The sequence below is a fragment of the Pempheris klunzingeri genome, chromosome 1 (genome assembly GCF_042242105.1).
Source record: "Pempheris klunzingeri isolate RE-2024b chromosome 1, fPemKlu1.hap1, whole genome shotgun sequence".
Taxonomy (NCBI): Eukaryota; Metazoa; Chordata; class Actinopteri; order Acropomatiformes; family Pempheridae; genus Pempheris; species Pempheris klunzingeri.
Genome location: NC_092012.1, coordinates 27273412 through 27291354, shown reverse-complemented (window position 1 = coordinate 27291354; position 17943 = coordinate 27273412). Strand labels below are relative to the sequence as shown.

Sequence of the window (17943 nt, the reverse complement as noted above, 5' to 3'; positions counted from 1 at the left end):
TGATATGATAGAGTTCAGGATAATGAAGCCACTACTGTGTGAGCTTGGACTTAGGTTTAGAGGACCCGAAGCTGTGGAGGGCAGCCTCCACTCCTAATGGAGATCCACATGTGATGAAGACCAAGTGGTAAAGCATGGTGAACCAGGTTCAGAACATCCCTGAACACAGAACTGGAAATAGGTATAACATGTGTAGCTGAAAAATATTAGTGGTCCAATCTTCAGTGATGTTGGTTGGTACTAATTGTTTTGGTTCTAGTGCACTCCAGCCAAAACACATTCCTGTGGTAAAATGTCCCACACTGTGCCAAGAATTGCTCGTGCTGTTACTTTATAAAGGTGCAACACAGCCATTTTCAAAATAAAGAGTATAAACAGATGAAGAGGGCGTTATACAAATCACAAAAAGCATTGTTACCCTCATGAAGATATAATGTATTACAGGGCTGTTGTATAAATGGTAAATATTTGTATAGTGCCTTTATAGTCATTTCGACTACTCAAAGCACTTTTTACATCCTCATTCACACATAATTCAAACAGGAGGATGCTGACTCATAGGAGCCAGGGATCAAACCACCGACCTTCCCATTGAGGGATGACCCACTCTACCTCTGAGCCACAGCTTCCCCTATACGACAGCATTAGTTTTAGTTTGGTGTACCCTAATCAAGTGGGAACTAGAATTGGTTGTAGTTGAATAGTCTGTCCTGTCAATGGCAGTTGGGTTTTACACATTTCTTACATGTTGTCTCTACTTCTGGGTTTATTCACAAATGTACAGTTTGTGGATGGCACAATCTATGTTTTCTACAGGCTTATCTTGGCTGTCCTGCATTTCACCTATGACAGCTGAGAGGTTGCTGAGATAGCAAGGTGTGTTATATAGACATACTTCTCCTTACCCCAGCATCTGTCCTGATTGAGGACCTTTGACAGAAAGACTCTCCAGGTCATCGAAGATGACATATTTATATTTTATATGTATTTTATATTCTATGTATATTGATATGATATGATAAGATTTATTTTTTTAGAATCCTTGAATGTTCCATAATAATTAATTGAGTTCATGGTCTCCTTATGAATATACATCAAAACTCATACTATTCAGCTGTTATTTTTTTCATTCTTTAATAGAGATGCTTTATGTACCTTGATTTCTGTGTTTTGCTGCATTTCTGAGAGTTTATGTTTAGAGCTTCCTGATGAAATAGTGTTTCAAACCACTGAGCACATGTTCTTAGGCAAGACACTGAAGTCAAGATTGCTCCTGATGCAAAGCCTTCCATCAGTGTGTAAATGTAGTGCGTAGTAAATGTAGTGATTGAAATGACTGGAAAGGCACCGTCTATTCATCATATCACTTTTGGAGATGTTCAAATTTTGCTTAAAGCAGCACCAGTACTGGCTGCATCTAGCACTGCCCCGTTTTGCTTTGGAGTTGTATTTTTTTTTTTGTTGTTGTTTTTTTCAAACAGTCAGTCCCATACACTTTAACCTTCCCTCCCATAACCTTCCTTGCCATCACAGACACACAGGAACCTCCCTTACTGCTCCTTTTGGGTTATTTATACTATATTATACTATATATAGTATTTATACTATTTATACTATATTATATATACTATATACTGTATACTATATATTTTTGTAGTGTGTTTTATAAACTGATGCAATATAATTGTAGGTATTTGATGATTCTTGTTTTATATTATATATATATATATATATATATATATATATATATATATATATAGTGCCCTATGAATGTTGCTAATGACTATGATTATGTTGATTATCAATGATTGAACGAGGGATTAATCTATGTAAAGACATTTCAGGGATGTGCTGTGTTTGTAGTCCAAGGCATTTCTAAACATTCTGATGCACTTAACTGCTAAAGATTCCTTCTGTTTACATTTACAGGTCAGAACCCAGCTTATTTTCTATTTGGTACATTTGAATAAGAACATCAGAAGTTCATTACCCTAAAAATTTAAGGTTACATAGTGAGTAATGTTCAAATAATTCAAGATCATTAATGAAAGCCCTTAAATACTCAAATGTTCTCATTAATTAATCTACACATTGATCATTTTACAGGAAGAAATATTTTAACACTGTTGATCCCAGTCCCCAGTTCTCCCAAATACTGCTTATTATAGATTATTGGTATATGAATGATTTGTTTTGATGTTTACTTAATTTGTTGAGTTTTTGTAATTAATCAATATACATGGATTGTGGATCTCATGATCAAAAAGGGGAGATCTGTGAAGGAATTGTCCTTAATTAGCCTCTGCACACAGAAGCTTCCCCAGGTCATCACTGGGTCAAGGCAAAGAAAATGTTTATGGGACACGTGATAGGCCAGAGTCTTCTGTCATGGACTAGACTAAAGCCTGAAAACGGAGCAAAGAGGTAGTGCAGAAGTCTAGTTTTCTCTCAGACCTTGAATTACAAAGCTGAAAAGTTGGTATGAATTTTTTTGTGTAATGACACTAAATGAACCACCTACCCCAGCTTTAAACCCCTCTTGTAATTATTGCCTGTTTCTACTTCTTCTGGTGTACTAGTTCTGTTTCACTCAAAGTATGTCACACTGTGGAAGCTTACGTACAGATGAGGGCTAACATAGTACAAAGGCCTAACATCTTTCCACTAGGAGAAATATGCTGCAGTTTCAGAAACTAATTTAAAACCAAGTGTGAAAAGTGGAGTAAATAGGCAAAAGGTCAGAAATCATGCTGTTCCACTTAGAACTCCCCTGAGATGCCTGGAGCATTTCAGCTGTGTGCAGCATTTTTCTGCTGCATTGGTTTAGCACGTGTGTTGTTAACGCAAGTGTTTTGACTTCCTGTGGCATGCTTTTTCATTTGCAGCATGTTTCTGTTGCTGTTTTCATTTCGGACTTTTGTATGAGTTTTTGAATTGAATTTATAACTTCTGCCTCTGAATGTTGCTGATACTGAGTGTTTTTTAGCAGAAATGATACTTAAACTGCATCACTACTGATTTGTTACATGGCAGACTGAGAGCCATCCCAATCCTCCCAAAGAGAGGGACTTTAGTAACTCTCCAATCTAACTGCTATCAGCTACAGAGAAAATCTTTGCGTTTGCAGAGCTACATACCTCCAGATAAGGTATGGTCAGAGGCTAACAAGATGCAGACTTTCAGAAGAGAGTGAAGGAGGAGTGGTAAGAGAGGAGTGGAGGTCAATAAAAAACAGATGTCTGCTGATTTAACCACAAAACTATCTGGTGAGTTTAGCATAATATAAGCCAACACCCACACATTCTGCATTTTAGCTTCACAACTCTTAACTCTACTTAACAACTAAAAATACCATACTAACAGAGCAAATTCATTTTTGCTTGTTGCTTGAATGTATTTTCACTGTCTGGAGTTACTGGAGTACTGGAGTTGATTGAGTTTGTCCTTAAGTAAAAATAATAATTTTACACATCAGCCATCATCCAAGACAATTATTTATACCCTACAATGTGTGATTTAAAGGTTGATTTAACATCACCAAATTGTACAAGCTCTATAAATAACAACATTTGTGCTGTCTGTACTATATGTATTTTGTATGGTTATCAAAGTTCTTAGGACAAAACTAGAATTCAGATAGAGGTGTAGCGTGAGTAAAAGCTGTACTAGCATTCAATTTGAGTAAATTAAGGTTTTAGTCTGAGCTATACACAGGTCTACAAAACCAAGGGAGGTCAGAAAGGTGGGACTTGCTGCTTTTCTCTGTTTTATGTCTTTGGGTTGTGGACTGACTGACAAAACAAGTAGAAGATGTCACTTTGGGCTCTGGGAAATTATGAATAGCACTATTAACTAACATTTTATGGATTACACAATTGATTAACAAAATTCGCCCATTAATCAAGAACAAAACATAAGATAGTTGCAGCCCTAATTATTCTCTCTGTTTTTGGGCCTGAACTAAGATTTCAAGCCCTCCTTGTTGCTGTTTAGCCATGTGCCTCTCGTATCATCAGCTACGTATACAACATTTGGATGGTGGGTCTCACCAGTTTGAAGTCTTTGTGCAGTTTGTTGTACTGGAACATGTTGTAGAGGACAGTTGAGGCAGCTCTGGCAGCTTTTAGACTCCCAGAACTAAAACAAGAAACAGTAACAGGTCGTTAGAAAGGAGGAGGACCAATAAGGAGGAAATACCACACCATAAGCAGAGGGGAGAAACCGAGTAATAAACACTCTAAAATGACCTGAACGCTATATTTTTGAGTGGCCAGATGGGAGGGCAGTCTTTGTGGAGTCGTAACAGGAAACATGACTGATAGGGCTCAGCTTTGAAGAAGAATGATAAAAAGGTTTTTGTTGCGATATTTGTCATAGATTTAACACTACTGGTTAGCAACTCTACTTTTTACTTTACTACACTAATATTTGAGTGTTACAGCAGAGGTCAGTAGAACTCATACCTGTTATCATGGGATGTCTTGATGCCCATCAGCTTTGGCAGGCCGTTGAAGTATGAGATGTCACAGGCAGCCATGGAACTACGGGTGACCAGGTGGTTGAGGGCTCCACAAATATTGACCACTACCTCGCTGGATGGAGTTTTCTGAAGGCCGTCACTGGGCAGCTTGGACACCAGAATGTTCACTATGTTCTTAGCTGCAAGGACGAAGAGTGAAGGTGGTTCTCTGTTTTTAGACATATGCCGTTACCTTTCAGGCATTTCAGCCTCCTGTCAGTTTGGTGTTTCAGATCATCAAAGGCTTATATAAACCGATATAACAATATTATACTTATCTTGGAAAAAAACTATGAAATCAATTTTCCACTTAATCTAAGAGTCAAATTGAAAAGGTGGAGTGAGGTTGGTGTGACAAAACAGCAAATTAATGATGAAATGATACCAATGTCATAATAAATAAATTATGATTATGAAACACTCCTTAACAAAAACACTTAACTTCATTAACTTCATTGCAGTTAGCTGATTTCAATACCATGCCAATATACTAACTGAGTTTTAGTGTCAATACCAAAACAACTGGGACCTGGGTTAACCACACCTAAGCTGTCATTGAAAAGGCCCAACAGTGCCTGTATGGCCTCAGGTACTACCGGGGCACCATAGAGCTGACAGGCTGCCTCACCACCTGGTATGGCAGCTGCACTAACATGAACTGCAAGGCATTGGGAAGGATGGTGCACACGAACCAGCACATTGCTGGATGTGAGCTCCCCCAGATGTAGAATGAGGCATAAAACAGCCTGCCTACAGTGAAGCAAGGCTGTGGCTGTGGGAAAAATGGATTCAATCAAGTATCAGGAAATCCTAGGAAAAAACATCATGCTGTCTGCGAGGAAGCTGAAGCTTGGGCATCACTGGACCTTCCAACAGGACAATGATCGCAAGCATATTTCAAAGTCCACCTGGGCTTGGCTTCAGAAAAAGTCCTGGAAGATACTAGAGTAGCCGTCACAGTCACCTGACTTGAATCCCATAAAAAATCTCTGATGGGATTTGAAGACGGTGGTTGCAGCGAGCGAACCCAAGAATATTAGAGAGCTGGAGGATATAGCCAATGAGGAATGGGCTAAAATTCTTCACAAACACTGGCAGAACCTGGTGTTGGGCTATACATCACATTTACAGCAGGTCATAACAGCAAAAGGTGCTCTCTGAGTACTAAAGATTCTTGTCAAGAAGGGGTTGAATAGTCTTGAGACTGCAGTAGTCATTGAAAGTGGCATATTGTGCTGAATTTGGAGAAACCACCTGTGGTAGTAGTTGTGTTGAGCTATTTCAATGTATCTATCCTGAATCTATCCCAGCCAAAGAATTTCACGTGTGCACTGGCACAACTTGAGTGGCAATAAACATCTTGAAACTTCTATCTTGAATCTTGAAACAGCCACCTGTCCTGTAACAACATGCTATGAAGTTTGTCTTCCACACAGAAGAGGAAGCTAGTTAGCCTAACTGGCTAACTTTAAGTACCGTCAAGTGGGAATCAGTGCTAATCTAAATTCATCTGCTGAGTTAGCAGCAGCTCCTACACACTCATGTCATGGAAACCATCCATGTAGTACTCCCTTGACATCCCTTTGCAGTGCACTAATGCAAAGGGCTCTATTGATGCAGAAAGATAAAACGTTCATTCTTTCTTTTTGGTAATTACGATTTTGACCAAATAAGTACACAGGTCAGAACAAACTCTAAGGAGATGTGCATGAATTTCAAAGCAAAAGACTGACTTTAAATATGTTATACAGATTTTCCAGCCCAATCAAGACAACAGCATCATCAACAGCAATCGTAGTTTGCGTCTTACCCATGTGGTCTTTGTTGGAGGAATGCCTGGCCAAATTTCTTAGCAGGCCAGTCAGAGGTCTGAGCTCCATGTCACTGCTGGTGTCAAACAGATCAAGCAGGATGGGCAGCATCCTCTCCTGCTCCATCACAACACCGCTCAGCACTGATGACCACTGGCAGAGAGGAGCAGAAATCACATGACTTCTGCACTGCTGAGCGTGTGAACAATTCACTTTGAATGCAACCAAAAAACAAATTACATGGTTCATTTTGGGATATGAATACACATAGCTGTAGATCCTACCCTGGCCTCTCCTGCAGTGATATTTTGTAGGGCTCCTATGGCAGCTTCGCGGCTGGTGGAGTTACTGTCGCTGTTCTGCAGAACAAGCTTGTATAGCACCACCACCTTTGGGTGCCACAGCCACTCAGCCCCCTTGGGCTGACGGGACACCTCAGACAGTATGGACAGATTCTGTTTATACTGCTGTAAAAGAGGTGACAGAGAAAGAACATTTTTATTCATTGTATAGTAACATGCAGCTAAAGGCTGCACTGGAGTTGATGAAACACAGTAGGCTGTGCCTGCTCTGAGCCCCTAAGAAGTGTGCCAGGCTTTGAAGCCATTTTTACATAGTGGGCTAACTGTGTAATTACAACAACAGTGTTGTGTTCCCATTGGGCCCAAAAAGACTATTTTCCATGGACTTACATTATGAAAGAGACGTCTGTAAATCAGCGGATGCATTTTTTTGACACAACCCTACTGAAATGATTCATGGGCACAGAATTTGATCCATTCGGTCGGATACCATTTGGAAAATCTAGAAGCACAATTCAATGATTCTATCACTATTAGAGTTAGTGAAGGGCTAAACAGAAGTTAGCTGGCTCAGCAGACACTAGTACGCAAATGGGGGGGGGGGGGCTTTTTGGGAGGGGGGGGGGCTTGAAGAGACAGGACCAAAAATGGAGCATTTCTGGGAGAGGCTGAAAGGGCTGCAGAAAACATTTCCAGTATGAGAAAAAGAACGTTTGAACATTAAAGGTCCCATATTCTGCTCATTTTCAAGCTCATACTTGTCCTTCGAGAAAAGGTTTTGTTTGTCATTCACGTGACCTCTCTTACGGTACAGTCAATTGTCAGTGTTATTATGAAACTAATGATCAGTGTAGCTTTTAAGGATGTGTGAATATGGTGAAATTTAGCATTTTGCTGGATGTGCAGTTTCAGGGCAAAGGATTCAATAAATGATGACAGGTGTGTAATATTCTGAGTGTGATGAATTTTACCTCTCGTTTTTTTTTGCCATACATAGCAAAGCAGCCAATTGTCTCGCTGTCCCTGGACGCAGAGGCTTTCGTTTGGCCCCCAAGACGGAGTTGGACTGAGGGAGGAAGCTCCATGTACAGCTGGTAGGACAGATTTCTCATAACACACAAAGCATTTTCCAAACCCTAAACATAAAGACAGAGAGGAGACAAATGGGGGTGTGATGAGAGGATAAAGTGGACAATTTGTATTGAAACCAGTAATAACTAAATAACTAAAATGTTGGTGCTACAGGACTCCAGACAAAATTTGTCCATTAGTACCATTGGTGCTCACTACTGAAAATGTAATGTGCCAGCACAAAATTAAGGAGCACCACTTAAATCGACAGGCAATTATTTCCATTTTAACTGTAATACCATATTTATTACTTTGGTAATAAATAGACAATTCACAGAAATACCAATGTGTTGTTTTGTTGTGTATTATTCCCAATATTTCAATTTATTTTCCTGACACCAGCTCATACTATTTCTGTTATTCTTCTTTTTATTCTTCTGGCATCATGATGAACAACAATCAGCATCACTTCTGACACCATGAAAGCAAAAATTAACACCAAAATTGCTGCTTATTAAACCTTTCGCCTCACAAAGTGTTGTAAACAAATCCATTGCTTTTTACAGTGTAACATTTGCAAAAACATACTTGTCCACTGCATATTACAACATCTGTATAATAACAAAACACATCAATAGTGCCAATGATGAATGGATTTTACAACAGAGAACCTGCATTCAAAGTGAAAAAGATGCTATTAAACAACAGTATTTGACTTTAGCAAATTATGTGATTAATTAGTTAGAGTTTTATTCAACTGACAGCTCTCATTATAACCATACTTAAAATGCATTTATATAACACAGTATATAATAGTAATGTACTGTAACAACATAACAGTATATAGCTTATATGGCAAAGTATCATAATACTTTATAACTGCATAATTTCAGATATAATACATTGCATGACAACACCACCTCTCTCAGGTGTCTCCTCATTCACTTCCATCCATTTTGGGAACCTACTCTAAATATCACACTTAAGAAATATAGGAAAACTACTGCAAAGATTTCAATTAAGTAGACAATTCTGATTCAGGTATACAGTGTTGTGAAAAAGTATTTGCCCCCTTACAGATTTCTTCTGTTTTTGCTTTTTTGTCACACTTACATGTTTCAGATCATCAAACAAATTTTAATATCACACAAAGATAACCTGAGTAAATACAAAAAGCAGTTTTTAAATGATGATTTTATTTATTAAGGGACAAAAGCTATCCAAACCAACCTGGCCCTATGTGAAAAAGTAATTGCCCCCTAAACCTAATAACTGGTTGTGCCACCCTTAGTGGCAACAACTGCAATCAAGCGTTTGCAGTAACTGGCAATGAGTCTTTCACATCGCTGTGGGGTAATTTTGGCCCACTCTTCTTTGCAGAATTGTCTTAATTCAGCCACATTGGAGGGTTTTCGAGCATGAATGGCCTGTTTAAGGTAATGCCACAGCATCTCAATCGGATTTAAGTCCGGACTTTGACTAGGTCACTCCAAAACCTTCATTTTGTTTTTTTTGAACTATTCGGAGGTGGACTTGCTGGTGTGCTTCGGGTCATTGTCCTGCTGCATAACCCAAGTGCGCTTGAGCTTAAGGTCACGAACTGATGGCCTGACATTCTCCTTCTCCAGGATTTTCTGGTAGAGGGCAGAATTCATGGTTCCATCAATTACAGCAAGTTGTCCAGGTCCTGAAGCAGCAAAGCAGCCCCAGACCATCCCACTACCGAAATGCTGTTAGTTTTACGCCAGATGTAACGGGACGCACACCTTCCAAAAAGTTCCACTTTTGTCCGGTCAGTCCACAGAATATTTTCCCAAAAGTGTGGGGGATCATCAAGATGTTTTTTGGCAAATGTGAGATGTGCTTTTGTGTTCTTTTTGGTCAGCAGTGGTTTTCGCCTTGGAACTCTCCCATGGAGGCCATTTTTGCCCAGTGTCTTTCTTATTGTTGAATCATGAACACTGACCTTAACTGAGACAAGTGAGGCCTGCAGTGCTTTAGATGTTGTTCGGGGTTCTTTTGTGACCTCCTGGATGAGTCGTCGATGCACTCTTGGAGTCATTTTGGTAGGCCGGCCACCCCTGGGAAGGTTCACCACTGTTCCATGTTATCTCCATTCGTGGATAATGGCTCTCACTGTTGTTCGCTGGAGTCCCAAAGCCTTAGAAATGGCTTTGTAACCCTTTCCAGACTGATAGATGTCAATGGCTATGTTTCTTGTCTGTTCTTGAATTGCTTTAGATAGGGGCATGATGTGTTGCATTTTGAGATCTTTTAGCCTACTTCATATTGTCTATTTAAGTGATTTCTTGATTCTATAGCTCTGGCAGTAATCAGGCCTGGGTGTGGCTAGTGAAATTGAACTCAGCTTTCAAACATGTGGTTAATCACAGTTAATTCATGATTTAACAAGGGGGGGCAATTACTTTTTCAGATAGGGCCAGGTTGGTTTGAATAGCTTTTTTCATCATTTAAAAACTGCTTTTTGTATTTACTCAGGTTATCTTTGTGTGATATTAAAATTTGTTTGATGATCTGAAACATGTAAGTGTGACAATAAAGCAAAAACAGAAGTAATCTGTAAGGGGGCAAATACTTTTTCACACCACTGTATGTTTGTTTTAGATTTGAAAAATAAAAGTTGGTCAAACTTCACCTCAAGAAGAAACGGTTCCTATATTCATAATTTGAAAATGGCAGGAGTGTAACATGTAATGGACAGTAAGAAGCGGCCCGGCTAGCAATGCATGTTTTTGTTTTTTCACAAGACCTATTATGGAAAACATACATTATTGATTTAAATGAATAGTATCTAATGGAAAATGTCAGATAGAAGCATATTATACATACTCATAATCTGAGTATGCATAATAATCAAACTGTAGCCAACAATTAAACTGCATGTTCCATCATGCAGTGGTTATCACTGTTGCCTCACAGCAAGAATCCAGGTTTGAATCCGCTGGCCGGCAGGTTTGTGGTTTGAAATGGGGCCTTTCTGTGTGGAGTTTGCATGTTCTCCCCATGCTTGTGCGGGTTTTCTCCAGAGAGTCTGGCTTCCTCCCACAGCCTAATGTCAGCTGGGATTGGCTTTTAATGCAATTTAAAATTATTATAATACATTACAACTATGAGAATTATAATGCACTATGGAACCAGCAATAATGAAGTATTATGATACATGACCTTATCACAGATCTTATCTGCACAAGTACAAATTTAATCACTATTAAGACCTCTTTAGTACCTTTAAAAAGAATAGAATAACACCATTACTGCAGCAAAATAAACAAACTGCACTACAATATACACCGTTATGTATACACCTCTCCCAACACAGCAGGGGCTCTCCACAGTTGCCCAAATCAGAGACCCCTCCATCCTGGAGAGGGACGTTAACAGGCTTTTCAAAAGGCAGAAGCAGCCACACCAGACTCCTTCTTTGCATCCACATTGAAGCACTGTGCTAATCAGCTGTCTCTGGTGTTAACAGACATATTCAACACCTCATTGGAGACATGCCACATACCAGACCTCAACCACCATTCACAGCTACCAAAAATCCAGGACCCCAGGATTAAGAGGCCATATACCATATACTTTTCAAATCAGACATTTATCTGCAGTGTATAAAAATGTCACAGGCAGTACACAGTGTAGGTCATATTTACCTTGTCATCTGCCCTCTCCTCTTGTTGAATGTAGGACACCAGCGAGTCCACCAGGCCTTTCATGTCTCTCATCTTCTGCCTTGTCCTCTCATTCACAGAGCTCAAGTTCCTATGCACACATACACACAGATGCAGATTTTAGCCCAGGCTTGACTGTTAGAATGTAATGCAGTGATAGTGTCTCACTAATGTGGCTCTTTGAGCTTCATGAAGCTCTCTTAAAGCTTGAGTGCGGGACGTTTACATATACATGAACATCCATTACATTTAAGCCTTTGCCAAACAAGATCACACAATTAAGCCTATGATCACCAGATTTTTCAAATCTGTGTTTCATTAGTCATTTCACAAGCCCTTGTTGGTGTCTGCTGTCATGACACTTCATCATTCATTTCTCTTCAAAACTCAAATGAACTGCATAGGATGAACCCTTAAAGGCCTGAGGGGTGAGTAATCAACCATGGTAACTCAGAGCTGCTGATTACCAAATGCGCATTGCAGTTTCTCATCATTTCTGCTGTAAGGTCTTGGTGGAGTCTTAGGGATCAGCTGTAAGTGACACAGCTAGCACTAGAAGATTGTGTGGGCAAAAGTGGCATGATCATTACGTCAATGGACTAACAGAGCGAGTTACTGAAAGTGGAGGACATAAAGAGTGTAAGATCATTTACAGTTGGCAATGGAAGAGTTGTTTATTCTTCAAAGCAGGTGAAAATTCCAGCTATGATAGGACAGATTAAATATCAAATTGAAAAAGAGGTTGACTTAGTAGATAGCCCATTGCTTTTGAGCAAAACTTTGCTCAAAAAAGCCACAGTAGTTTTTTTTTTTTTATAACTTAAATTTTTATTAAGCTTTCACATACATGTAACAATACAGCAAACAAGGTACAAATTAGAGGAACAATAATAATAACACTAACACAATGTCTGGAGATGTTCTACTGTTCAGTCTACTGTTCCATTTAGCATTTGTTCAGTTGGTGTCATGTCTCATATAAATGTTCCATTTTTCCCAGTTCTTTTCAAATACGTTCTCTTTGAGTCTCAACAGGTATGTAAATTTTTCCATAACAAGGATTTCCTGGACAATTTCCAACCACTGTTCCTGTTTTGGAGTATTTACATTGAGCCAGTTTCTTGTGACAGCTTTCTTGCTTGCTGCGAGTAATACTTTAATCAAGTACAGATCTTCTTTCATTACAACCTTCTCAATATTCCCGAGATACATCACTAGACAAGTATTTGGGATTTCATATCCCAAGACATTTTTTACAACTGAGTTAACATTTTGCCAGTATATCCTCATTTTGGTACAGCCCCAGAAGATGTGTGCATGATCTGCCTCCACGCTCCCACATAGTCTCCAGCAGTCTTGTTGTGTAGCAAGTTGCCTAGATTTTATCTTTGGTGTTATAAAATAGCGGGTTAGGTTTTTCCAGCAGAACTCCCTCCACATTAATGAATTTGTTGATGTACATTGTGTCTCACACATGTGGTACCACTCCTCCTCTTGTATGTGGATTTTTAGTTCTGCTTCCCATTTTGCTTTTATATAAAGTGTTGATTCCCTCCTGCTCTCACCCAAAGCTCGGTAGAAAGCAGAAATAGGCCGAGACCCTTTCTGTTTGTATGAATCCATAATAACTCCAATCACCGCATTTATAGTTTCATTTGACCTTATCTCTTTTGTGAAGTAATCTCTCAACTGCATGTATCTAAAGAAGTCCTTGTTTTCGAGGCCGTACTTTGTCTTTAAATCTTGGAAGCTTAGGAATTCTCCACCCTCTGAGACTGTACATATTGCTGTCGCACCTTTTAGTGCCCATTCTTTGAATACTGGGTCAGAGTGCCTATATCTCTTTTAAGTTTGTATTTTCTTATTACAGCGCTCCATATTTCTAGTGTAAATGCTACTATTGGGTTCATAGCATGTTTCAAAGCACCTACCAACTGTTTATCCCCCACCAATATCTGGGTTTGATAGCCCCGTACTTCACTTTCCATTTCTTTCCATTTAGATTCATAGCCAGGTCTACACCAACAGACCAGATATCTAAGTTGAGCTGCATAAAAATATTCTGTAAGGTTAGGCAAAGCCATCCCACCCTTGCTTTTAGGTAGTAGAAGTGTCGTATATTTTATTCTTGGTTTTTTACTATTCCAAATGAATCTAGATATCATCCTATCCCAGGCTATGAATTTATTTTGGGGAATATTAATTGGAAGAGCTTGAAATAAATATAACAGTTTAGGCAGAATATTCATTTTGACTATCTGTATTCTAGCACTGAAGTCTAACGGAAGGGTAGTCCACCTGTCAATATCTTTTTGAATACTTTTTTCAATTTCACTATAATTGTTTTCAAACATGTCAGGAAGTGTTTTACTCAGAGTTACACCAAGGTACTTCATTGTTTTAGAATTCCATTTCAAATTATATGCATCTCTTATTGGTCGGGATGGAGAGTAATTTAATGAGAGAATTTGTGTTTTTGATATATTCAGTTTGTACCCTGAGTAGTGTTCATACGTTTCCAGAAGAGACATTAGGTGTGGGAAACATATATCTGGTTGTTCAAGAAAGATAATAACATCATCCGCAAAAAGGCCAATAATATGTTCTGTCCCCCCTACATTGACACCCTGCAGGTCCTCACTTTGCCTTATTGCCTGTGCTAGGGGCTCGACATATAAAGCAAAAAGCGTGGGAGACAGACAGCAACCCTGTCTTGTCCCCCTCTCCAACTGGATCGTATTGGACAGGCTTCCGTTTACCCTGATCTTAGCTGTGGGTTCTTGATATATAGTTTTAATACACTGGATTACCTTTTCATTGAAGCCATATCTCTTTAGTACCTCATACAAGAATAACCAACTAACACTATCAAATGCCTTTTCGGCGTCCAAACTAACCATAATCGTACTTGTACCACTTTTCTGAGCGTTGTCTAAAATATGGAGGGTTCTTCTAATATTATCATGTGTTTGGCGTCCTTTAATAAAACCAGTTTGATCCTCATCGATCAAATCTGGTATGAGGGCCTCAAGTCTTTTGCAAATAATTGATGTAAATAGTTTGTAGTCTACATTTAAAAGTGAAATCGGCCTATAGTTTTTGCAGTCCTCTTTATCTTTGCCTTCCTTGGGTAGAACAGTAATAATTGCTTCCTTCCATGTTGGTGGGACCCCACCCTCGTTAAGAGTCCAGTTGAAGCAAGACAGAAGCAAAGGTGTTAGCTCCTTCTGAAAGGCCTTATACCATTCCGACGGATACCCGTCGCTACCTGGTGATTTACTAGACTTTAACCTATTGATTGCAGCTTCTATCTCTTTAGCTGTAAATTGTGACATGATGGTGTCATTCTGAGTCTCACCAATAGATGGCAGATCAAGTGTGTCAAGAAAATTTCTTATTGTTTTTTCATCAGCTGATAATGGTTTAGAGTAGAGTTTCTTGTAGTATTCTTCGAATATTCTTTCTATTTCACCTGGTTCATGTGATAGTTGGTTGGTTTGAGGGTTCCTTATTTTATGAATTGTGTGAATGGCCTGCTGTTTCCGCAGGCGTCTAGCTAAGAGTCTTGTTGCTTTTGGTCCTGCCTCATAGTAAGTCTGTTTTACAAATCTTGCCCTCTTTTCTATATCTGTCCTGAGTATCTCATTTATCTCTTCCCTTGCCTTCTTTATTTGTTTATTTGTTTATTTGTTGCTGACTTCCTGTATCTTTATGTTTCTGCTCCAGTTCCCGTAGTTTTTCTACTTTGTGTTTATATGTAGCTAGCCGAGCCTTTTTTTGTGATGTCGTCAAAGCGATTAGTTTCCCCCGAATAACTGCCTTCATACCGTCCCACAGTATTGCAGGGTTTACTTCCCCATTATCGTTCTCTTCTATATACCTTTTAATTTCTTCCCTTATCTGTTGCACATTTGCCTTATTGTTCAAGATACCCACATTTAGCCTCCATACAGTATTTATTTTCCTATTATTCAAGTGTATTGTCAAGCTGATCCCACTGTGATCTGATATATCTGCCGCCCCGATTTTACACTCTGTGACCCTGTGAATTTGACTTGTATCAATTAAAAAATAGTCGATTCTTGAGTAGACAGAGTGAGGTACTGAATAGTGTGTATAGTCCCTTTCTAGGGGGTGTGATGGAAAAATACTGAAATGACAATTAGTTGTTGATGACCTTTGAAAGCACAAGTGTAACAACACTGAAACATGCCAAATGTATATATCTGCCCTGCAACTGATCCTAAGAAAAGGACATGGCGAAAACAGGAAAACACCTGGAGTTGAGTTTGAGGGCATTTGATCAGAAAACAGGAAACCACCTTGATTTTAGCGTTGGGGAGGATGACCAGAAATTAGGGAGTTACCTCGGCTATTGTCGCTCTTTGTGTCTGTGATTTATAATGCTATGTTTTACTTAGATTCTTACCTTATAAGGAAGAAAACCATTTGTGCTTATGATACGCCCAATTGCCTATAATATTCTGTCTGATATCTCTTTGTGCCAGTCAACTCCTTCACTCTCCTGTGGTGTGGATGACTTGACTCTCTTGCGCAAGATAATAAAGAGTTCAGTTTGTTTGACATTGTACCGAGCTTGATTTTATTTCAAATAGCGATTTTCCACTACAATTTGGTGTCAGAAGTGGGATCGCTTGGGATCTCGTCATGGAGCTGAAGGACCACGGGGGTTAGCAACCATGGATCACGACTGATTCCACCTCCAACCTCGACTAACCATCATTCAGAGATGGGAGGACTGTGGTCTGACGGAGCCTGACCCGATTCCACTGCGATCCAAAAGGAAACAATCGCTGAAAGCCGGTGAGATGTTGACATTCTGATTTCTGTGGATCCTTAAAATACACAAATTGTTTGAAAAAGAAATCTTGAAAATTACAGGAGGCAACGTGTGTTTGTGACATTATAGAGACACATGGTCTTTAGGTTTGAAGGAAACTAAGACTCCGCGCAGACTGGAAGGTCTTGGCAAATCGGTGAAGTTTCTGCCACTGAGTAACGTACCACTCGTGGGGGTTTTAATCTTGATTCAACCCAAAGGGAATCCAGAACTTACAGTGACGACTGTATTTTAAGAATGAAAGGGGCAGTATATTACTGGAGGTGCAAATTCCCAGAATATACTATTGGACATTTTCTGAGAGTAGGTAATACTCAAGATGAATACCAAATTCAGATTTCTGAGAGCGAGGCGCAGCTCAAGATGAAATAAATCATGGGGAAACCATAGTGGGAAGGAGTTGAACACTCCTGAAGGACCAATAGTTGATATAATGTCACAAAAACATGGACCTAAAGCAATCGAATATTTAAATGATTGGACAAACAATTTTGGTTTTCCTAAATGGGGTTATTTGAGTAGGAAAGTGTTAGAGAGGAAAAGTTAGAGAAGAAGGTAAAAAGGATAAGACAGAAGAAACAGGTTAAAATTATAGATTTAGAAAATGTTGAAAAGCACAAGACATTTTTGATTATGTGGGAAGATGAATGTGAAAGAGGGGAAATAAAAGTACTGCAAAAACAAATGACTGATTTGTCAGTAAGGAGCAAGAAAAGAAAACAATCAAATACTCCACACTCTCCCTCTTCTCCTCTGTATCCTAGTTTAAAGGCGCTGCGAGATCCTCTCCTCAACACATGCCCTCCCCGGAGACCACCACCACAAGCTACCGCTGGACCTGGGCAGAGACTGGAAGCCTCGGCACCACCACCACCACCAGAAGATGATCCACATAAATACACCTCTCTCCCATGGAGGACAAAAAAGAAGACCCAGACAGACGATATCCGCACTGCCTTTCCTCCAAAAATAGACATGTCAAAAATCAAAGCCACAAAACAACGACCTGAAGAAGACGTTCACGCATACCTCAAGCGTTTGATAGAAGTCTATCGTGAACACTGTGGTTTTACTGAGCCTGAAGGTGGTCACGCCGCCACCCAGACCATGGAAATTTGGGAAGCACACCTGAAGAACATCTTTATGAGTGGTGTGCTACCTGAAATCAGACAACGAATGGTGACATCCTGTGCGGACATGGACGAGGCCAGACTAGGAGAAGTGAGAAGACATGCCATTTGTGCACAAAAGGGGCTGCGTGACAGTAAAGACCGTGAAGAAAAGAAACGCTCAAAACGACAGGAGGAAGCTCAGCTCACCATGGTACAAGCTGTGACAACAATGATGCAAGCTGTGACAACAGTGATGCAACAGCAAGATAAGGACTATTTCAACCAACGGAGACGAAGTGAGCGACATGAACATTCTATGAACAAATTCAGAGGAGACCAGGGCAACCCCCAGGGCCCCTTGAATCAACAAAACCGCCCCTGCTACAATTGTGGCATGACTGATCACTGGATCAGAGACTGTCCTTATCCACGACGCTCGCGGGGACGAGGACATGGGCATGGAGGGCCGAGCAGACAGCATCCCAGGCCAACATCTGACTGAAACGAGAATGGTGGTCAACGGTGTGGCGCATGTGCAGGGGAGACGAGGCAGGTGCTGACAGAGCGAGGAAAAGGAA

At 39.8% G+C, this 17943-nt stretch overlaps 1 protein-coding gene across 1 annotated transcript in view; it reads right to left on the bottom strand.

Annotated features, from left to right (window-relative positions):
• The window catches only part of LOC139199544 (plakophilin-3-like), a 211589-nt gene that overhangs the window by 10084 nt on the left and 183562 nt on the right, over positions 1-17943 (bottom strand). The window contains exons 7-12 of the mRNA XM_070828588.1: positions 11375-11483; positions 7604-7768; positions 6615-6797; positions 6330-6483; positions 4464-4659; positions 4050-4137 (exon numbers count right to left, since the gene is read on the bottom strand). Coding sequence (XP_070684689.1) covers positions 4050-4137; positions 4464-4659; positions 6330-6483; positions 6615-6797; positions 7604-7768; positions 11375-11483 — 895 coding nt within the window. The remainder of the gene's footprint in view (positions 1-4049; positions 4138-4463; positions 4660-6329; positions 6484-6614; positions 6798-7603; positions 7769-11374; positions 11484-17943) is intronic.